The following is a 23,350-nucleotide window of genomic DNA, read 5'->3' on the forward strand; positions in this document are numbered from 1 at the left end:
TGAGCATATCGTCACGTTCCAGTGCATCTCTAGTTGCGGAAACAGCCAACTTAATGGGTACTCTTGTGAACAGAGAGATTACATCAAAAGAGACCAGACATTCATCATCTTCGATACGGACTTTTGATGTGAGTTTGATGAAATTCTCGGAGTCGCGCACGTGCGATGCTGTCCTTCCGGTGAGTGTTGATATGATCTGATGCAAGTAAGTGGATAGTGATCGTAGTGGGGAACACGAAAACTCTACGATTGGTCGTAAGGGGATTCCGGGTTTATGGAGTTTTGGCAAGCCGTAGAAAGCAGGGGCGGATCCGTTCCTACAGATTAATTTTAGGTAGAGGTTTCGAGAATTTGGGTGGTTGCGGAATATTTCAATCAGCGTCTTGTTCAGCACCGACTGGGTTCTCGTAGTGGGGTCCTTCTTTAGTCTCTCGTAATCTTGGCTGTCAAGTAGGGCGGACGCCTTATCCTCGTAGTCCTTCATGTTCAAAACAACGGTTGAGTTCCCCTTGTCTGCCGGTAGGATCACTATGTTGTTTTCTTCTTTCAGCGTTCTCACTGCTTTTATTTCGTCGGAAGTTTAGTTGCGTTCTCTTCTGCGGTTGTTATTGGACCTTATTATGCCGATTGCTTTCAGTCTGATCTGTTCCCGCACTTGAGGGTCTAGTTGCTGGATGCCGCTCTCAAGGGCGGCGATCATCTTGGGGAGGGGTGGGTTATCTGTCGTAACATTGAATTTTTGACCTTTATATAACGAACGCTCGCTTAGTACGAATGAGGGCGGTGCTACCGTCAAAATATACATTGGGGCAATGGCACAGTGTCTCACATAGAACGAACTGTTGTGGTCTCAACACTCGGTTAGAGCGAACGCGAAGCTGTCGGGCCCCTGTAGTTGACCGAGCCGGCGGTCAACTACAGGGGCCCATATCCAGCGACCGAGCCGCTGGATATGGGCATCATTCATGCGTTCAAGGTGTGCTACCGGCGGCGCGTCATCCAACGCTTGTTGATCGCGATTGATGGTGCCATGCCAGTTCGCATCAGCTTGCTTGCCGCCGTGGACATGTTGAAAGCGGCGTGGATGAAACTCGCCACGGAGTGCATAGAAAATTGCTTCCGCAAGGCGGGTTTTATGGGCCCAGGCATCGAGGACGCCATAGATCACCCACCGGAAGGCCGGTCGCACGAGGACTTGTGGCAACGCGTCGTTGACACGCAGCTGGCCGGACCTGACGTTGCCTGGGACGATTTCGTTTCTGCTAATGACGACGCCGACATTGCGGAGCCATGCACTGACGAAGCTATTGTGCGTGAAGTGCGAGCCCTTCCTGACTGCCCAGAGACCGACGAGGACGATGACGAGGATGCTGCTCTACCGCCGGTTGCTGTGAACGCTTCAACCGCGATCGGTTACATCGCGTCGCTTAAGGAACTCGTGTGCAGCAGAGGCCTTGGCGATGAACATATTACCGCGCTGGAAAAATTAGAAATGGCAGTGATGCGATCAGCTTTGAAGAAGCAGACATGCATCACGGACTTTTTTCAAAAATAAAGTGAACTTTCCTCTCGCTTGCTCTTTTTTCCCGTATTATAGGTGGTCCACTTAGTACGAACTTTGGATACAACGAACAAATGCCACGTGACGATGAAGTTCGTTATATGTGGGCTGGACTGTAGTCCTTACTGAGCCTTCTACCGACCAGCACCCCGCTACCGCGGGGGAACTGTCGGCGTTGTCCGCTTATCTGGTGGGACAGTCGGCGTCTGTCGCCCGTCTGGTGGGACGGTCGGCGTCTGCCGACCACCTGGCGGATTGGTCGGCGTCTGGCGCCCCTCAGGTGGATGTTCTCGCGTCGGCCTCCTCTCGAGCGGAACGTTCGGCTTGGGCTTGAGTGTAGACCGCCGGAAAGAGGAAGCCTTCGCGGGTGGCCCTTCGCTGCTGACACCGTCGTCTTACTCAAGCCTGACATCTTAATCGGATATTTCGCGAGGTCTCTTTGAAACGGCGCTGGCCTGGTCCATTTTCTCGTCGGATTCTTCGATGAAGGCCGCGCCAGAGTTGCCCTGTCGCAGACCGCCCTCGGCAGCCTCCGCGTCCCCCTCACTTTCACGCACCGTAGAATTTTCTGCAGACGGTTCCCTTTGCACTTCATTCTTGGCCACTGCCTCGCTACTGCCCTTTCTGGGTTGGCACTTGACGCTTGCCGTGACCACTGGCTTCTCTTCCGTGCCTCGTGGGTCTCCGCCCGCTCCAGCAGTCTCTTCCGCGTCCGCTTGATCCATCAAGTGCTCGTCTAACGCGTCGCTCCGGCCAGACCCGGTCACGTTAGCGTAGCTTCTCACGCACTGGGTCTCGTCGTGGCCGAAACGACGACAGAGTCCACAGCGTGGCACACGGCACTCGCGCCGTATATGGCCGGTGCCACGATCACGAGCGCATGGTCCTCTGATACTCGTAGCTGATGCGGGATGTCTTCCATGGTCATACCAGCCTTCAGCCGTAACGATACCAGACGCGTGTGAGAACCTTAGTCGCCGCACCCTGGTACTCGCCACCACTCCCTGGAAATTTCGGTCACCGTTCCGAACGGCGCCAAGGCTGCTCTGACGTCCTCGTCGGGAGTCGTGTGAAGCAGCCAGAACAGCTTCATTCTAATATCCTGGTTGCAAGGGTCAATGGCGACGCAGCGGTGTTCTTTGACACTAAAAGCCTTCGCTGACAGCAGCTTCTTTTTTCCGACTTCGTCCTTGAATGTTATAGCCCAGACATGGTTCATCTGGTAGGCACCGAGGGCCACCACCTCCGGCAACAGCTTATGACGGTCAAGCGCATCGCGAAAATGTTCGACTCGATAGGGCCTGGCCTTCAAATCACCGTGCAAAAACACGGTATTACACACGGTCATACCTGATGGCACATGCGGCAAAACAAGCTGGTAATCCTGTGAAGACGTTTCCGTAAGCCTGATACCGCGGCCCGGCTGGGCCGCATGAACCGCCCCTACGGAGCACAACATTCCGTGACCGTCCGCTGTGGTGGCCGGAAATGGAATCCTATACTAACGAGGACACATGCGAGGTGTCAGCTAAAGCAGTATATACACGATTTGAAAAAAAATCGCAATAGCGTTGCCGCAATCATGCCCACAAGTGGGAAAAGATAGAGGCAGCTACTGGAGAGGAGGAGCGCCGAGTGCGCCGCCGCGAGCGCCTACAAACGAGAAGGAGAAAAGAAACACTCCCCGTCGGGGAATCGAACCCCGGTCTCCCGCGTGACAGGCGGGGATACTGGCCACTATACTAACGAGGACACATGCGAGGTGTCAGCTAAAGCAGTATATACACAATTTGAAAAAAATATCGCAATTGCGTTGCCGCAATCATGCCCACAAGTGCGGTCTCCACCTTGTACGGTCTCGCACGTACATCACCGTGCAAAAACACGGTGTTAATGACCACTTGTCCTTTAGGCAGTTGTGGCAAAATAAACGCATAATCCTTATCATCGGCGAGCCTGTTTCCGCGGCCAAAAGTGGCCGCTGTCGCTGCTCCACTGGAGCCCATGATTCTGCTGACCGCTCAGCTCGGCTGCCGGAAGCAGAATGACTGGCCACTATACTAACGAGGACACATGCGAGGTGTCAGCTAAAGCAGTATATACACGATTTGAAAAAAAAATCGCAATAGCGTTGCCGCAATCATGCCCACAAGTGGGAAAAGATAGAGGCAGCTACTGGAAAGGAGGAGCGCCGAGTGCGCCGCCGCGAGCGCCTACAAACGAGAAGGAAAAAAGAAACACTCCCCGTCGGGGAATCGAACCCCGGTCTCCCGCGTGACAGGCGGGGATACTGGCCACTATATATTTTTTTTATTTAATGCCGGTTTTCGACATAACATTGAATATACAAATACTACACACATGTCAGGAATACAAGCTTGCGGGGAAGAAAAAAAGAAAAGGAAAAAAATTACGATAATGCCGACTGTCCGTATGGGACCGGCGTCGTCCAATTAAAATTCCTTCATGGCTGTCAGAGCTTCTAGCCTCGACAGCCAATCCGGTGGACATTCTTGCAATTTCTGTACATCAACGAACCGCGACATACATTCTCTAAAATATATGTGAACCGGGCGGGCGTCGGCATCGCAATGGTACCCTGCCATGCGAGCCCGCCATATACAGTGGAGTGCATTCAACATAATAAAGTCGTATGGAACTCCCTCTTCATCCTTAATTGGCAGATACCGTATCCCTTGGGGGTTTACAGGTAATTCTTTCTTCAGTGTTCGCTTCAAGACGTCCCAGAAGAACACAGCCGCCCAGCAGTGCAAGAACACGTGATCGATGGTTTCGGGCTTCTTGCAGATCAAGCAGTGTGATCCCCACGGCACAAGACAGCCTCGCTCTTCCATAAACGTCTTCACGGAAAGTGTTCCAGTGTGGAGCTTAAAAAAGAAGGTTTTAACCCCTGGTGGCACCTGCATGCGTTTCACCCGTTTAAGGACGTCTTGTCCTGGCCCTCCACTGTATATGACTCTGTATAAGGGCACTGGGAAGACAATGCCGCACACATCATTATACAGTTTTTTTTCCTTTTCACTTCAAACAGATAATCATTTGAAAAACGAACTGACAGGAAACGCACGCTGTCGACCACTTCCTTAAGATAACCTCAAAGTTTTCCGGTCATGCTTGCCGTACTAACAACATACGCCGGCAACGCGTCGCTCAACCTGAGTTGACATACGGTGCGCAGAAAAGGATCGCGCACATCTCGAAAAAACAAAAAGCGGTTGACAAGTTGACGAACAAAAAGATGTGCCAAGCCAACACCCCCGTCCTTCACTCTTCTAAACAAATTGGTTCGGCTAGCCCTCTCCCATGCAGATCCCCAGATGAAGACCGCAAAAACTCTGTGCAGCCTTTGCACATTTGCCCTGGAACAATGCAACACTTGCATAACATAATAGAACTTCGCTATAAAAAACATATTACAAATTGTTGCCCTTGAAAAAATAGACTGGTTAGTGCTTGTCCATCTGTCCGCTTTTTCTTTCGTTTCATTAGTTCGGTTCCTCCAGTACTCATCGCTGCTTTTGTACCTGTCGAGGGGAACACCCAGATACTTCGTCGGAGTTTTCACCCAGTTGACATTGGCGAAGTATTCCGGTGCCGAAAACCACTCCCCGTGCCACAGCCCGAGGGATTTGCCCCAATTGACTTTGCTGCCCGTGACGTCACAGAAATGTTTTACTACAGCAATTGTTTCAGTCACACTTCGTTCGTCTGTGCAACACACTGCAACCTCATCAGCATACGCTAGCAGCTTCACTTCGAATTCTGCTAATCTAAAACCACGTATATTTTTATTTGCAGTAATGGCAACACACATTGCTTCTATGTATATAGCAAATAACAGAGGACTGAGGGGACAGCCTTGGCGCACTGACCGCATGATTTTAATGGGGGCCCCCAGAGACTTATTAACAATTAACCTTGTAGTGCAGTTCTGGTACGCCAAGGCCACACCCTCAGTGATGATGGTACCTACATTAACATGATCCAATATGGAGAACAAAATAACGTGAGCGACGCAATCGAACGCTTTCTCAAGATCAAGCTGAAGAACTGCAACGCCGCCACCGGTGACGTCACAGCACTCGAGCACACACCGCATCTTATGGATGTTAGAAAAAAATGTTCGCCCTTTGATTCCACAAGTTTGATGGTCTGCAACGATTTCCTTTATGACGCTTTGAAGTCTGGTCGCTAAAATCTTCATAAATATCTTGTAATCCACATTTGTTAGTGATATGGGCCTATAGGATGATACGAATCTCAGTTTATCTAATTTATCGTTCTTCGGAATTAGAATGGTGTGCGCTTTCCCAAAAGAAGGTGGCAATGATTTCTGCTCGTACGCTTCATTAAATACTTCTACTAATAAAGGGGCCAGTTCTCTTTTCAATGTTTCATATAGGGCGGCGCTGAGTCCATCTGGTCCCGGTGACTTGCCCAAGTTTAAATCGTCGATTGCCTTTTCAACTTCCCTCTCCGTTATTTTCCCTTCTAATCGCTCCTTAGCTTCCTCACTCAAACGCGGCATGCGGTGCAGAAAGTCTGCTTTGAAACCCTCTAAATTCGCTTCCTGAAATGCAAAGAGTGACTGATAGTACTGGAAGAACGCGTGTGCTATGCTCTCGTTGTCGTCAACAACAGCTCCATTCATTAAAAGGTGATCGACATGGTTTCGTCGTCCGTGTGCCTTCTCTAAACCGAGCGCCCTTTTAGTGGGCGTCTCCCCTGTCGCTAGTGCATCTGCTCGTGCTCGCACTATGGCACCTCGATAGCCTTCCTTGTCAAACAGTTCAAGCTTTTCCTTGACGCTCCGCACATCGTCTTTGTACAGACCAGGCTCTATGCACTCAAGCGTTATCAGCTGCTGAAGTAGTGTTCGCAAACCCTTTTTAGATTCCCTCTCAAATTTGAGGCAGCTTGACCTTTCTAAGGCTTTCATTTTAACTTTTTGTTTAAAACATTCCCACTTTTCTGCTATTGTATCAGCCGCATCTTCGCATATTTCATTAACCGCATCCCGTACTGCCTTTACAAAAGATGCATCGTTTAATAACAAGTCATTGAGTTTCCATAGATGCCAATTAAAAGCATGTTCCCTTTTCCTTATACCTATGTTACATTTTACCAGGCAGTGATCCGAAAATGACACGGGCACAACGCAATAACCGTGGCATCTTGGAATCGTGTCCAACGAAATGTACATGCGATCCAGTCGCGCATGGCTACTGCCTTGAAAACGCGTAAATGTCACTTGACGCCCCCCTTTGAGACATTGAAAAACATCATCAAGTTCATTTTCATTAATTAATTTTGACAAAACGTCACTACTTCTATCACGCACGCCGGCATTGTTGGCTCGGTCTCTAGCACTCAACACACAATTGAAGTCCCCTAATAACACAATGCGCTTATTACAGCAACCATATTGAGAGAGGTTCGAAAAAAAGAGGACACGCTCGTCTACAGAATTCGGCGCATAAACGCATATGACCCGAAACGCAAAGTCAGAGATCGTAAAGTCACATAAAACAATCCTTCCAGCCAGACAGGGCCACACTTTGAATATGTAAACCCGGCAGCTTCTTCACCGAAAGAATGCACCCCCCTGAGGTGCCTACCGCATGACTGACAACCACAAAATACCTAGTCGTGAATCGTCGCACCATGCTCCCGGTCTCCTCCTCTCCGTCAGCCTTGGTTTCCTGGACGGCTAGTACGTGTATGTCATGGTCCATTACCAACCGTAGGACCTGACATTGCCTACGACTAGCCGCCAACCCTCGCACATTTAGTGTGGCAATACTAAGAGACGGTATTTCAGCCATCTTAATCTAGCGAGAAAAGTAGGCCCGGAGCATGGTGCTTACCCTTCACAACCAGCCCTTGGCTAGCCGCCTCCGGGGCCATCCGGCTTCCCGGCACTGTTTGTCGTCCACACTTTGATCACAGGCTTTCTTTCAGGCGGCACATTCGGCTTTGGTTTGAAGCCCATCCGCCTCCCCTGGGACGTCTTTGTCGGTGGTCCCTCGGTGGTGCTGGTCGCACCCTCACCCTGGTCCTTGGTCTGGTCGTGGGGGCGTTTGACCGGGCCGCCGAGAGCCTCAGTCCGGTCGCCGTCTTTCACGGCCTCGTCCTGCTGCATTGTCGTCATACCGTTGTCGGGCGGGTCTTCACTAGTTCCCGTCGCGGGGCCCACAGCAGTCGCGCCCTGCGCCTTCCCACTCCACTTCTCAGTACCTTGAGCAACCGTGCCTTCTGCGCCGACGGTCGACATCTCGCTGACTGCCGCTGTCGGTACCAGGTCTCCGATGCCTGTAGCGGCGTCCCCCGTCTCGACCACGTCCATGACGTGCTCTGCGGCCACGTCGTTCACTGCTGGGCCTGTCACGGCGGCGTAGGATTTGACGCAGTCGGCGTCAACATGACCGAACCGTCTGCAGCGAGAACAGCGCGGAACTTTACACTCCCGGCGGACGTGCCCCGTGCCTTGGCAGCGCAGGCACTGCATGGGTCGACCAGGGACGACCACCAAGGCCAGCTCTCCGCCGACGCCGACCTGATGAGGAAGGTCTTCCATTTTCACGCCGCTTTTCAGCTTTAGAAGCACAGTCCTGGTTGTCGACGTCTTGTCGCCCAGGCCATGGACGCGCCACCTTTCCCGGCTTACCTCCTCCACCTTGCCGAACGCCATGAACGCCGTCCGTATGTCCTCGTCTGCAACGCCATAGAGCAGCCAGTGAAGCTTAAGCTTCACCTGCTGGTCTTGCGGGTCCACGATGACGCACCGTCTTCCCTTCACTTGCAGTTCTTTAAGGGCCATGAGGCTCTTCGTCGCAGTGGCGTCAGACAGGGTCACCGCCCAGACGTGGTTTATCTGGTACGCCCCTATGCATACCACGTCCGGCAGCAGTCCCGTCGGCAGTAGGGCGTCTCTAAAATCTTCGACCTTGCAAGGTCTGGCGCGTACATCACCGTGTGAAAACACGGTGTTAAATGCAACTCGTCCTTTCGGCAGCTGAGGCAAAATAAACGGATAATCCTTATCGTCGTCGGTGATCCTGTTTCCGCGACCAAAAGTGGCCGCTGTCGCTGCCCCGGAAGAGGCCATGACCCTACGATCCGAACAGCTCGGCTGCCGGATGCAGAATGACTGGCCACTATACTAACGAGGACACATACGAGGTGTCAGCTAAAGCAGTATATACGCGATTTGAAAAAAAAAATCGCAATAGCGTTGCCGCAATCATGCCCACAAGTGGGAAAAGATAGAGGCAGCTACTGGAAAGGAGGAGCGCCGAGTGCGCCGCCGCGAGCGCCTACAAACGAGAAGGAAAAAAGAAACACTCCCCGTCGGGGAATCGAACCCCGGTCTCCCGCGTGACAGGCGGGGATACTGGCCACTATACTAACGAGGAGACATGCGTGGTGTCAGCTAAAGCAATATATACACGATTTGAAAAAAAAATCGCAATAGCTCTTGGATCGTCTTCGTCACTCTGCCACCCGCTACAACAGTGGCGACGAAGGTGTCCACCCCGCCACGAACAGTGGCGTCTCGGTAGCTCTGGGAGTCCTGCTGGGTACTGAAAGTAATCGAGTCTTGGGAGCATCGGCGGTCATGGCCATGGCTACGAACCTCGGTACCCCAAGTTTCGACGAAAATCAAGATAAGTGGGATATTTACTTGACTCGACTGGAGGCATTTTTTTGAAGCAAATGATATTAAGACAGATGATAAGAAAAGGGCGCTCTTGGTTTCGCCACTATCAACGAAGACGGTAGGCGTTCTTGCTGGACAGTGCGCCCCCCAGAAAGTAAACGCCCTGAGTTACAAGGACGCACTTACCATCCTAAATAACCACTATGCGCCGAAGACTAATTAGGTTGCAGCCAGTTACAAGTTCTTTACAAGGGATCAGGCTGCAAGCGAATCTGTCCGGGAATATGTTGTTGAGCTATGCAAGCTTGCGGATAATTGTCACTTCGGCACCAGTTTGGATCGTATGTTACGGGACCGCATTGTGTGTGGCATCCGAAATCGGGCGGGGCAGCAGACGCTGCTTGAAAAAACTGAGCTCACACTTGCCCAAGCTGAAACGATTGCCATAGCGGCAGAGACAGCCGCACTGGAAGTAAGCGCCATAACTAGACTTGATAATGAGGCAGCGGTGTGCACTGTAGCGAGTAAATCGCACCGAGGTGGGCTCGGTGGCTGTGCCATGACACAGCCTTCTCATCCACTGACTTTCGCAATGCAGGTACTCGTGAGTACCTTCGCCTACGTCTTGCCAGCATTCTTCAACGTTTCCTCGGTCGTCGTACCACAGCTGGAAATGCCGTTCTGCAACGGGAACTACGGAGCTCTTGTTTTGAGCGCCTCGGAAGCGTCGACGAAAGCCGCGCTCCCCCACTGGATCCTCGACATCGGATGGAAAGCGCAATCGGCAGCGACAACATCGTTCCTGCCAGCGTATAAAGAGCACCGCTTCCCGCCTGCGCTTTGTGGGCTCGGTGGTTGTGTCATGACACAGCCTTCTCATCCACTGACTTTCGCAATGCAGGTTAGTAAACCATGCTGCCTTTTCGCTAAAAAAACTAACAACTACTGTCTGGTACAGCTGCCGAGCCTGCAGTGTTGCATTTGTGTCGCTGGTGAATGTTTTGGTGTTATGAAATCCCTCCTGCTCTTGTCGGGCGATATAGAGATGAACCCTGGTCCTGACAAATTGGACCGTGTTCTTGCTAAGCTGGAGACGTTGTCAACCGGCCAGGACCAAATAACCGATGTACAGGACCTTAAACATCAGATGCGTTCTACTGACACAAGTATTTCTGATTTGATCAAGCGCGTAGCAGATCTAGAAAGTGTTTTCCAGGGTATTTCAACTCTCAAAATTGATCTGCAGTCTGCCCAATCTGTATCCGCTAAGACTGCTGCTCTTGTTACTAACCTTGAAGCTCGGTTGGATGACGCCGAAAATAGGTCACGCCGCAACAATTTGATATTTTATGGCCTTTCGGATTCTAATTCGCGCGAAACGTTCGTTGAATCGGAAGAATTGCTAATCCGCCATTGTCATGACAAATTACGCATAACCTTGGACCCATGTCAAATTGAGCGAAGAATCAACGAAGATGGCCGTCAGCGGCCGATTATAGTTAAATTTTTGTCCTATAAAACAAAAGAAACTGTCCTCTCAAACGGGCCCAAGTTAAAGGGCACCAATTTTAGCATTGGAGAATACTTTTCCCTTCCAGTTCGTAAAGCACGCAAACACCTTGTCGCATTTGCAAAAGCAGAAACCGGACCGTTCTCCCTGCGATACAAGACTTTGTTTCTCGGAAAGAAACGTTACACCTTCGATGCCGCCACAGAAACGGTTGCGGAAATAGCATAGCGCTTACCTCGCCATCGTCACAAACCTAACCTGTGCGATACCGCCCCTCGAGAGAATATTTGCCTCTCGGTTATCTACACCAACATACGCAGCCTGCTTCCAAAGAGCGATCTTGTGTCCAGCCTCGTGTCTTCAACGGGCAGCAACCTGCTCATCTTGACAGAGACCTGGCTGACTGATAACATAAGTGACGCTGAAGTTCTTTGTAACCTACCTAACTTTAATCTTTTTCGCACTGATCGCACAAATTCTCGAGGGGGTGGCGTCCTTATTGCTACAAGCAATAAGCTACAGTGTTCCCACATAAACATCTCATCAGACCTTGAAATATTATGGCTCCTTTGTCGCGCCACACCAATATCTATATCAATTGGCGTTTGTTATAGACCATCTCACAATAGCCCCAAATTCCCCCGTAAACTTCACAACATTTTAAACGAACTTAAAACTAGACACCCTAAGGCACACATTCTTCTTTTTGGGGATTTTAACTATCCTGGCATAGATTGGTGTGCCCCTAATTACCCTATTTTTAGACAGGATGAATCCCGTGAATTTATGGACGTCTGCTTAGCTTTTAACCTAGCCCAACTAGTAACCCAGCCTACACGCATCGCCGGAGATACTGCTAACATTCTTGACCTCATACTATCTAGCCACCCCGACAGCCTGAACACTATTACTTATCTCCGTGAAATCGGCGATCATAAAGTCATTCATGCATGCTTTAACTTCACCCCAATAACAAAAGCAACTTGCCAAAAAACAATTTCTCTCTACAACAAAGGAAACTATGAGGCCTTCAACGTGGAATTGGAGGCCTTTTTTCCATCATTTGATTGTTCGTCATTTGACGAACAAGACATCCACACAAATTGGTCAATGTTTAAACATAAAATGAATGAATTGACTAATAAATATATTCCCAAATGCAGCTTCCGCGCTAACCACCGCAAGCCATGGTTCACCAAGACTCTGGGAAGATAAGAAAATGAAAAGAAACGCCTTTTCCGTAGTGCTAAACTGAGCAGAGCAGACTGCGCATGGGAAAAATATTACGCTGCTGAAGAGGCGTATTTGGTCGCAGTAAAAAACGCTAAACATTCCTTTTACCACATCGATTTGCCAAACATACTTACAGATAACCCGACTAAATTCTGGCAGCTTTTAAACCCCCAATCCTCGCGCGTTGTTACCCTGACTGACGATTCTGGACGTGTTATTTCAGACGTTGAGTGCTCTAACATATTTAATTCTGCCTTCGCATCTGTATTCACTAAAGAAAAAAAACCACCACCCCTCATGACAGCCAGTGACCCCACAATTGCAATGCCAGCCGTTACATTCCCAGAAATCGGCATATCCCTTCTTATACATAAGTTAAAACTTTCTTCATCTACCGGCATTGATGAAATCAACACAAAGGTCTTAAAAAACACTCGCCACACGTCTACCAAGTTTTTATGCTTGCTATTTTCGCAGTCCATTTCTACAGGTATCATACCCCACGACTGGAAAGTGGGGAAGGTCGTCCCAGTCCACAAGTCGGGTAAAAAAGATTCACCACTTAACTACCGCCCCATATCACTTACCAGCATACCCTGCAAGCTCATGGAACACGTCATTTACTCTTTAACAATGCAGTTTCTGGACTCAAATAATTTCTTTCACTCATCACAGCATGGTTTTCGTAAAGGTTACTCCTGTGAGACTCAACTAGCCATTTTCGTTCATGACCTGCATGCCAACCTTGACGCTAATCTCCAAACCGACGCAATCTTCCTCGACTTTGCTAAGGCATTTGACAAGGTACCCCATAACCGCCTATTTCTGAAACTTCCCAGCCTAAACTTGCATTGTGACATACTAGCATGGATAAAAGAATTCTTGACTCACCGCTCCCAATCAGTCATCATTAATAAACAAATGTCTAACTTATTACCAGTTTCCTCAGGGGTACCCCAAGGATCCGTCCTTGGGCCTCTTTTGTGTTTAATTTATATTAACGACCTACCTCAGAAATTAGATTGCCATATTCGGATGTTTGCCGACGATTGCGTTACTTACAAAACAGTTACTGACACCTTTAACCAACAATCCCTACAAAATAACCTAAATCTGGTAGAAAACTGGTGCAACGACTGGCTGATGACACTTAATATAAACAAATGCAAATATATATCTTTCCACCGTCACAGTAATCCTCTCCTGTTTCCCTGCACTATCTCTAACGTTCCTATCGACCCTGTCCAATCATATAAATATCTCGGTGTTCATCTTAGCCATGATCTTACGTGGAATAGCCATATCGCGAATGTTATTTCATCTGCTAACAAAACGCTTGGCTTCCTAAAGCGTCATCTCCACTCTGCCCCTCTGCATGTTAAGCTACTCGCATACAAATCACTAGTTCGATCAAAATTAGAATACGCATCGCCCATCTGGTCCCCGAAACAAGTATACCTTGCTAATTCACTTGAATCAATTCAAAACAGGGCAACTAGATTCATTCATTCCTCGTACTCTTTTGATATCAGCATATCATCTCTGAAATCGCAGTCCAACCTACCTACTCTTGCACTTCGTCGCCACATTTCTAGTTTGAGCTTATTTCATAAATTCTTTTATTCCGCGTTATCACAGGAACCCTACATCTGCCCTCCCCCACCACGTTTCTCTCTTCGCACCGGACATCAGCAGCAGGTGTCTCGACCACGAGCACACACAAAAACTTTTGCTTCATCATTCTTCCCCCGGACTGCTTGCGACTGGAACCACCTTCCCCAAGAACTTGCTGCCATCACATGCCCATCTATGTTCCTCAACCAAATTACGCATGCGCTTGCATCACAGTAATCATTTTTGTTTGTATAACTCGTTCAACATTTTTCTGTTTACTGTTGTTAACCTATATGTGTCCCACCCCTTATGTAATACCCTCACATGAGGGTCTTTAAGGAAATAAAGTGAAGTGAAGTGAAGCACCATGACTAGACTTGATAATGAGGCAGCGGTGTGCACTGTAGCGAGTAAATCGCGCCGATATCAGACCTTCACCAAAGATAAGCAAAGCCATACTGAGTGCGCACGCTGCGGAAACTACGATCACTAAGCAAGCGACTGTCCGCACAAAAAGGGGCAGTGTTTTCGCTATCGGAAGACTGGTCATTTCGCAAGAAAATGCCGCTCCCAGTCGGGGCTCCGGGCTGGTCGTAGGAGCGATGGCGTCGCTAACGCAGTTCATTATGAGAGCGCTGTATCCGAAACGGAGGAAGGCGATATTTCATCAGTCTTCACATTGCAGGAATCACGGGAAAAGAAATCTTTGCTCCAGGCGTTCCGCAGAGTTATCCGCTGGGGTGGCGTGCCCTTGAACATGATTATTGACACAGGATCGCCGTTTTCCATCATTCCGCAGGAGGTGTATCTAAAGCACCGTCTGAGTTGGCCACGCTTATCGAAATGCAAACACACGCTCAACTGTTACTTGGGCAAGCTACCCATTGTCGGTGAACTGCACCTTGAAGCCAATTTTGCGGGGAAGACTGTACCTGCCACACTAATAGTTACAGGCTGCTCGGGTCCCAGCCTTTGCGGAAGGGACTTATAATCCAAGCGTTCTCGCTTTTGCCGTCGGGGTTCCTGACTGCGGTTCAATCGACGTCAGCAGATCCTGACATCCTCAGGACCGAGTTTCCTGCCCTTTTTGAGCCAGGACTTGGAAACATTCAGGGGCCACCTGTGAAATTCCACATTCGAGAAGGCGCCCAACCGAAGTTCCACAAGGCACGGTCAATTCCTTATGCTCTTCGTGAAAAAGTGGAAACTGAGCTGGACCGTTTAGTAGAGCAAGGCATATTATCGCCCATAGCACATTCTGAGTGGGCGGTGCCAGTCGTACCAGTACTGAATAAAGACGGTTCCCTTCGCATCTGCGGTGATTTCCAAACCAGAATCAATGCTGCGTGCATAACTGAGCAGTACCCTTTACCAAACATTGAAGACATTTTCGCGTCGCTACGTGGGGGATCATTTTTCACAACACTGGACCTTAAGGATGCATATAACCAAGTCCCATTGGATGAGGAGGCGAGGAAGTAGGCCGTAATAAACACTCACAAGGGGTTGTTCTGCTATAAACGTCTTCCGTTTGGAGTTGCCTCGGCTCCCGCGATTTTTCAGCGGCGCATGTAAACGGTCCTGGCCGTTCTTCCAGCCGTGCAGGTGTATTTGGACGATGTATTGATAGCGGAACGTCAAGACGATAATGGCTCAGTGCTTCGGGACGTTTTGCGCAGGCTTCAAGAAAATGGTATCAAGCTGAAGGCCGAAAAATGCCATTTTCGCAAAGACTCAATCGTCTACCTGGGCCACCGCATTGACAAAGACGGGTTGCATCCGCTTGAAAAGAACCTAGCTGCAATACGCGACTCGCCACGGCCTACGAATGTGAGCGAACTGCGCTCTTTCTTGGGTCTGTTGACTTATTATCACCGGTTCTTGCCACACATGTCAACGATGCTGGCACCGTTGTATCTTTTGCTTGAAAAAGAGCATAAATGGCACTGGGGAATGGCGCAGGAAAATTCATATCTCAAGGCTAAACAAACACTTCTGAGTTCGCCTGTTCTGACGTATTTCGATCCCAACCAACCAGTGCGTTTGGAATGCGATGCGTCACCTTCGGGTTTAGGTGCCGTAATCTCGCACCGAATTGGATAATTGGATAAGCCAAATGCTTTCCGTTCACGCACGTTAACACACGCCGAAAAGAATTATTCTCAGCTCTAGAAGGAAGCGCTCGCACTGGTGTTCGAAGTAACAAAGTTTCGAGACTACCTACTGGGCCGCGAGTTTATATTGGTCACGGACCACCAACCACTGGTGGGACTTCTACGAGAAGATCGACCTGTGCCCCCAATGGCGTCGGCACGTATTCAGAGATGGGCTCTGTTTCTAAGCCTATATAGCTACCGCATAGAGTACAAGGCCGGCAAGGAAAACGCCAACGCGGACACACTCAGCCGCTTGCCCGTGCCGATAACAGACGTTTGTCGATCGGGCACCTTAACAGAATACGTATTGTCTACAGAGACCCTTGACAGCTCGTTCGTGCCAGCGGATGCCATACGGGCGCTGACGAACGGAGACGATCCAAGAGCACGTACCGCACTGTTTTATTTCAGCGACAGCCATCTAGATATATAGGCTGCTTGCCTATGACGTAACATAAAAAGAACGAATCATGTTTGACACGTGTGGCACAGCACTTCATATCAATTAGTGCGCACGTTTCCGTCTATGGTTCGCAGCGTGCCAGCGGCGTTTGCTCGCGCGAGCATGCACGTGAAGCTGCCGCCACGGGCTGCAATTAAAAAATGCCGAAAAGAAAATTGATTTAAAAGAACGTGTTAGCAGCCGTATAAGTACGGGGATTGTTTCTATGGGTAAATTCGTTTTTTTTTCATTCAGAACTGAGCTTATATATGGCAAATTTTCTAAAAAATCGGGTTAAGAAACACCGAACTTTTTCTAAGTGCGAACGCAACCACTGCAAGAAGTATCTCAAGCCTCCACAGCGTTGCACCTGATGTATGAAACGGAGTATAGCAACGATAGCAACAACGCGTTTCCGCATTTGTCGTAAGGCTATCCGGCTATCATTGAAATGGTCCGAGCACAGCACAGTTGATTTCGTCGGCACGAACTTATCTCTCCTCACCGCACGGACACACTGCGCTGCAAGCTTCTTGTCCTTCGGGAAACTGTGAAACACCACATCGTCTCGCCCGCCTGTGTTCGCGCAGCCGAATGCTGCACAGAACGAGGGCATGTTGGGCGCCCTTGGCTGTAGGCACTCATGCAGCGCAGAAGGAAAGAACAGTTTACGAAAATCGCAAAAGAAAACAAACGTGAGCGGCGGCGGGGGCGGCGGCGGGGGCGGCGGCGGCATATCTCTGGTAGCGTCGTTCAGTAAAGCGCAGGACGGAAAGAGGCACGCCAGCACGCCGGTCCGGCAGCTCGGTCCCCGCCAGTGACGTCACTCTCGCCAGTTCTCTCCTCTGGCAACCACCTCACCCGGCGCTCCGGGAAGTGATGGGGGCGTGTCCGCGGGGGTGAATTAGGAAGCGATTTCCGCCCCTTATATTAACAAAACGAAGAAAAAAATTTCGGAACCGTATATTATTAGGTCTGTTCTTCCAAATCCCAGTAATTCATGGAAATTGAAAACCATTTCAGCTTCCCTTTAAAGGGAGAGTTCCGGTATGCACTTTGAAAAAGAAAGTTTTTGCACTTGGTGCTACTTGCATTCTTTTAACCCGTTTGAGTACGTTCTGACCCAGGCCTGCACTGTATACCACCCTGTACAACGGTATTAGCAACACTATATCACATAAGTCTTTATACAGTTTCTTCTTTTTAACAGAATATAAATAATCATTAGAAAAACGCACACTCAAAAATCGCACAGTCGCTACTACTTTCCGAAAATAACCTTGTGCCGTCCCCGTCAGGATTTGCGTACTAATAACATATTCAGGTAGCAGTCGCCCTAATCTGGCCTGGCACACCGTTTGCAGAAATGGGTCACTGACCTCGCGAAAAAAGACAAATCTATTAACTAATTGTTTGAGAAAAAGGTGTGCCAGTCCAAGTCCCCCACACTTTACACTCCTGAACAAATTTGTGCGACTGCACCTTTCCCACCTCGATCCCCAAACAAGGGTCGCAAAAACCCTATGAAGTGTCTGCACATTTACCCTAGAACAGTGCATCACTTGTATCACATACCATAGTTTAGCCACAAAAAACATGTTACACTCGGTTGCCCTCGCAAATATGGAGAGATAATTCTCCCTCCAAGCATTCGCCTTTTCGCGTAAGAGTTCTGCTTGTTGCTCCCAGTAGTCATTATTATTTTTGTAGAACTCAAGTGGCACACCAAGGTACTTCACAGGCGTTTTCTGCCATACAACATTGGCAAAAATGCCCGGGGTGAACGGCCACACGCCGTGCCAAAACCCCAGATACTTTCCCCAGTTTACTCGACTTCCTGTAACGTCGCTGAAAAATTCAACACTTCGAATGGTTTCTTCAATGCCTTCGTAGTCAATACAACATACCACCACATCATCGGCATATGCGAGCAGTTTTACCTCTGAAGATTGTAAACAAAAACCACGGATAGAATTATTTTCAATTATTGACAAACCAAAGGTTTCAATATATATACAAAACAAAACTGGACTGATGGTACAGCCTTGACGCACGGAACGCTGCACTTTAATGGGGGCCCCCAATTCTTTGTTAATAATTAGTCTGGTAGAGCAGTTCCGATACGCCAGAGCTACACCATCCGTGATGACGGATCCGACATTAATGTGTTCCAACATTGCAAACAAAATAGCATGCGCTACGCAATCAAATGCCTCCTCCAGATCCAACAGAAGTATGGCCACACACGCTTCAAGGGAGTCAACATTCAAGAACTGAGCGCATCTTGTGAACATTCGTCGCTATAGTGCGACCCTTAATTCCACCCGTTTGGTGTGTGCCGACTATGTCTTTGACAACCGACTGAAGTCTAGCTGCTAAGACTTTCATTAGTATCTTATAGTCTACATTTGTGAGTGCTATTGGTCTGTATGATGTTACACTTTTCAACTTATCTACATCCTCTGTCTTCGGAATCAACACCATGTGTGATTGACCGACAGATGGCGGTAACGCCTTACCATCGTACGCTTCGTTAAAAATTGCTACAAGTACTGCTGACACTTCCTTTTTAAACCACTTGCACCACAGAGCGCAAAGCCCATCAGGGCTCGGTGACTTGCCAGGATTCAAATTGTCAATGGCGCGTTCCACTTCAAAAACAGTTATCGGCGTTCCTAATGCAACTTTTCTTCCTTCAGTCGGTTGAGGTATTCTTTTAAAGAAGTTCGTCTTAAACCGTTCTAGGTCCACCTGCCTAAATGCGAACAGATTTTCGTAGTGTTCAAAAAACGCACGTGCGATACTATCATTATCTGTAACTTCGTTACCACCCACCTCGATCACGTCAATATGATTACGTCGAGCGTAAAAAAAAATCGCAATAGCGTTGGCACAATCATGTCCACAAGTGGGAAAAGATAGAGACAGCTACTGGAGAGGAGGAGCGCCGAGTGCGCCGCCGCGAGCGCCTACAAACGAGAAGGACAAAAGAAACACTCGCCATCGGGGAATCGAACCCCGGTCTCCCGCGTGACAGGCGGGGATACTGGCCACTATACTAACGAGGAGACATGCGAGATGTCAGCTAAAGCAGTATATACACGATATGAAAAAAAAAATCGCAATAGCGTTGGCACAATCATGTCCACAAGTGGGAAAAGATAGAGACAGCTACTGGAGAGGAGGAGCGCCGAGTGCGCCGCCGCGAGCGCCTACAAACGAGAAGGACAAAAGAAACACTCGCCGTCGGGGAATCGAACCCCGGTCTCCCGCGTGACAGGCGGGGATACTGGCCACTATACTAACGAGGAGACATGCGAGATGTCAGCTAAAGCAGTATATACACGATATGAAAAAAAAATCGCAATAGCGTTGGCACAATCATGTCCACAAGTGGGAAAAGATAGAGACAGCTACTGGAGAGGAGGAGCGCCGAGTGCGCCGCCGCGAGCGCCTACAAACGAGAAGGACAAAAGAAACACTCCCCGTCGGGGAATCAAACCCCGGTCTCCCGCGTGACAGGCGGGGATACTGGCCACTATACTAACGAGGCGACATGCGAGATGTCAGCTAAAGCAGTATATACACGATATGAAGAAAAAAAATCGCAATAGCGTTGGCACAATCATGTCCACAAGTGGGAAAAGATAGAGACAGCTACTGGAGAGGAGGAGCGCCGAGTGCGCCGCCGCGAGCGCCTACAAACGAGAAGGACAAAAGAAACACTCCCCGTCGGGGAATCAAACCCCGGTCTCCCGCGTGACAGGCGGGGATACTGGCCACTATACTAACGAGGCGACATGCGAGATGTCAGCTAAAGCAGTATATACACGATATGAAAAAAAAAATCGCAATAGCGTTGGCACAATCATGTCCACAAGTGGGAAAAGATAGAGACAGCTACTGGAGAGGAGGAGCGCCGAGTGCGCCGCCGCGAGCGCCTACAAACGAGAAGGACAAAAGAAACACTCCCCGTCGGGGAATCGAACCCCGGTCTCCCGCGTGACAGGCGGGGATACTGGCCACTATACTAACGAGGAGACATGCGAGATGTCAGCTAAAGCAGTATATACACGATATGAAAAAAAAAATCGCAATAGCCTTGGCACAATCATGTCCACAAGTGGGAAAAGATAGAGACAGCTACTGGAGAGGAGGAGCGCCGAGTGCGCCGCCGCGAGCGCCTACAAACGAGAAGGACAAAAGAAACACTCCCCGTCGGGGAATCAAACCCCGGTCTCCCGCGTGACAGGCGGGGATACTGGCCACTATACTAACGAGGAGACATGCGAGATGTCAGCTAAAGCAGTATATACACGATATGAAAAAAAAATCGCAATAGCGTTGGCACAATCATGTCCACAAGTGGGAAAAGATAGAGACAGCTACTGGAGAGGAGGAGCGCCGAGTGCGCCGCCGCGAGCGCCTACAAACGAGAAGGACAAAAGAAACACTCCCCGTCGGGGAATCGAACCCCGGTCTCCCGCGTGACAGGCGGGGATACTGGCCACTATACTAACGAGGAGACATGCGAGATGTCAGCTAAAGCAGTATATACACGATATGAAAAAAAAATCGCAATAGCGTTGGCACAATCATGTCCACAAGTGGGAAAAGATAGAGACAGCTACTGGAGAGGAGGAGCGCCGAGTGCGCCGCCGCGAGCGCCTACAAACGAGAAGGACAAAAGAAACACTCCCCGTCGGGGAATCAAACCCCGGTCTCCCGCGTGACAGGCGGGGATACTGGCCACTATACTAACGAGGAGACATGCGAGATGTCAGCTAAAGCAGTATATACACGATATGAAAAAAAAATCGCAATAGCGTTGGCACAATCATGTCCACAAGTGGGAAAAGATAGAGACAGCTACTGGAGAGGAGGAGCGCTGAGTGCGCCGCCGCGAGCGCCTACAAACGAGAAGGACAAAAGAAACACTCCCCGTCGGGGAATCAAACCCCGGTCTCCCGCGTGACAGGCGGGGATACTGGCCACTATACTAACGAGGAGACATGCGAGATGTCAGCTAAAGCAGTATATACACGATATGAAAAAAAAAATCGCAATAGCGTTGGCACAATCATGTCCACAAGTGGGAAAAGATAGAGACAGCTACTGGAGAGGAGGAGCGCCGAGTGCGCCGCCGCGAGCGCCTACAAACGAGAAGGACAAAAGAAACACTCCCCGTCGGGGAATCGAACCCCGGTCTCCCGCGTGACAGGCGGGGATACTGGCCACTATACTAACGAGGATTTTTTTTTCTTTATTTCCGGATTTCGTCAATTACACGTCACACATGAATTCGAAACTCTGAATTCAACATAACTGGACACATGTCGATACATACTAAAAACGAGACTTTCAGCTGGTCCCGTGTAGCTTGGTTAGTAAGGTTTAAGCTCCAATAACTTTTCGAATATGGGCAACCATTCAGGTGGCTCGTTAAGGGCCTTTAACACATCTCTAACATATGAAATATTTTCAGCAAAATATATCTTGGCTGGCTTGGGATCCACATGCTCGTGTCTGAAATCCATTCTTGTTTTCCAGACACTGTGCATTGTAACCAACATCATAACATCATATGGCACGTCCCCTGTTTGCGCAAATGGCAAGAACCGAATTCCGAATGGCGTTAACGGAAAATCCTTTTTAAGCGTCCTCTGTAGGACGTCCCACAAGAAAATTGAATCAGAGCAATCTAAGAAAATATGTTCAATTGTTTCTGGCTTGTTACATATCATACAATTTACACCCCAAGGCAGATAGATACCTTTTTCTTTTAACCATGGTTTAACAGGGAGCGTGCCACTGTGCAGTAAGAAGAAAAATGTTTTAGTTGACGCTCTAATAGGCATTTTTTTAACACGTTTCAGTACATCCCGTTCGGGTCGTAATGCATACTTTGCACGATATAAAGGTACAGGGCATAGCACATCAACTAAATCCTTATACATTTGTTTTTTGCTTACTGATGACAAATAATCCCTAGAAAAATGCACTTCAAGAAAACGAGCAGCATAAACAACTTCTTTCAAAAATCCTTTTGCCGCTACATACGGTGCACAAAAGGAGGATACAATGTACTGTGGTAGTGCATCACGCAGGCGCACTTGCATGACCGTACGTAGAAAGCCATCACTTTGATCACGCAAGAAAAAATATCGCGAAACAAGTTGCTTGAGAAACAAGTGCGAAAGGCCAAGCCCGCCTTTCTTGACAGAATGAAAGAGATTTATTCTGCCGGTCCTCTCCCAAGTCGATCTCCATATAAAGATAGCAAAAATTCTATGGATCTTTTGCACACACGTTCGCGACATGCATAGCACCTGTAGCATATAACAAATTTTCGCCACGAGAAACACATTGCAAACTGTTGCGCGCGCAAATATCGACAGGTCGCATCCGCCCCACTTTGTTGTCTGTGCCCTAACGTGTTCCACTTGATCAGTCCACTGTTCGGTGTTTTCCTGATAACATCCTAAAGGTACGCCAAGATACCTGGACGGAGAAGTGGTAAAGTTGATACCTTCAAGCTGTTCTGGCCTAGAATCCCACTCCCCATGCCAAAACCCGAGACACTTTTTCCAACTAATGCCACTTCCAGTGAGTCTACAGAAAGCTCTTGCGTCACTGACTGCCTCTTGTATGCTCTCTTTATTTTCACAAAAAATCGCGATGTCATCTGCATAGGCCAAAACTTTTATTTCATGCGATAAAAACTGATAACCCGTTATTTTTTCATTGCTCAACACTCTTAAACAAAAGGGCTCTAAGTAAATAGCAAACAACAAGGCTGATGCGGGACATCCTTGAGGGACGCTAGAACGCACGTCTATCTCTTCGCTGAGTTTCCTGTTAATTACGATTTTATCCTGGCAATGATTGTATGCCATTTTCACACCATCTCTTATTACCGCTCCTACATTTACGTAATCCAGCAATGCAAAAAGTATGTTATGACACACCCTGTCAAATGCTTTTTCCAAATCTAACTGAATCATGGCTATACGGCCACATGACGCATCACAGCACTCTAAAATTGTTCTTGCCGTATGAATATTGCTAAAGATACTTCTTCCTCTTATTCCACATGTTTGGTGTGCACCAACAATATCGGTAATTACCGTTTGAAGTCTATTTGCAATAACCT

At 48.8% G+C, this 23,350-nt stretch overlaps 2 protein-coding genes and 8 non-coding genes across 10 annotated transcripts in view; 2 read left to right on the forward strand and 8 right to left on the reverse strand.

Annotated features, from left to right (window-relative positions):
* Positions 1-23,350, forward strand: part of LOC139057015 (uncharacterized) — a 218,104-nt gene that overhangs the window by 41,002 nt on the left and 153,752 nt on the right. The window lies entirely within an intron of this gene.
* Positions 947-1,596, forward strand: LOC139057014 (tigger transposable element-derived protein 6-like). The gene has a single exon (XM_070534820.1). The coding sequence runs from the start codon at positions 953-955 to the stop codon at positions 1,553-1,555; it is 603 nt and encodes a 200-aa protein (XP_070390921.1). The 5' UTR covers positions 947-952; the 3' UTR covers positions 1,556-1,596.
* Positions 3,242-3,313, reverse strand: TRNAD-GUC (transfer RNA aspartic acid (anticodon GUC)). Its single transcript has one exon. It is a non-coding gene; the product is annotated as a tRNA-Asp (tRNA).
* Positions 8,926-8,997, reverse strand: TRNAD-GUC (transfer RNA aspartic acid (anticodon GUC)). Its single transcript has one exon. It is a non-coding gene; the product is annotated as a tRNA-Asp (tRNA).
* Positions 20,166-20,237, reverse strand: TRNAD-GUC (transfer RNA aspartic acid (anticodon GUC)). The gene has a single exon. It is a non-coding gene; the product is annotated as a tRNA-Asp (tRNA).
* TRNAD-GUC (transfer RNA aspartic acid (anticodon GUC)) lies at positions 20,409-20,480 on the reverse strand. The gene has a single exon. It is a non-coding gene; the product is annotated as a tRNA-Asp (tRNA).
* On the reverse strand, positions 20,651-20,722 carry TRNAD-GUC (transfer RNA aspartic acid (anticodon GUC)). The gene has a single exon. It is a non-coding gene; the product is annotated as a tRNA-Asp (tRNA).
* On the reverse strand, positions 20,893-20,964 carry TRNAD-GUC (transfer RNA aspartic acid (anticodon GUC)). The gene has a single exon. It is a non-coding gene; the product is annotated as a tRNA-Asp (tRNA).
* On the reverse strand, positions 21,135-21,206 carry TRNAD-GUC (transfer RNA aspartic acid (anticodon GUC)). Its single transcript has one exon. It is a non-coding gene; the product is annotated as a tRNA-Asp (tRNA).
* On the reverse strand, positions 21,378-21,449 carry TRNAD-GUC (transfer RNA aspartic acid (anticodon GUC)). Its single transcript has one exon. It is a non-coding gene; the product is annotated as a tRNA-Asp (tRNA).

The sequence above is a fragment of the Dermacentor albipictus genome, chromosome 3 (assembly GCF_038994185.2).
Source record: "Dermacentor albipictus isolate Rhodes 1998 colony chromosome 3, USDA_Dalb.pri_finalv2, whole genome shotgun sequence".
Classification (NCBI taxonomy): domain Eukaryota; kingdom Metazoa; phylum Arthropoda; class Arachnida; order Ixodida; family Ixodidae; genus Dermacentor; species Dermacentor albipictus.

What these genes read in the sequence shown, in the direction of transcription:
- LOC139057014 (XM_070534820.1), top strand. Translation starts at nt 953, where the DNA reads ATGGGCATCATTCATGCGTTCAAGGTGTGCTACCGGCGGCGCGTCATC.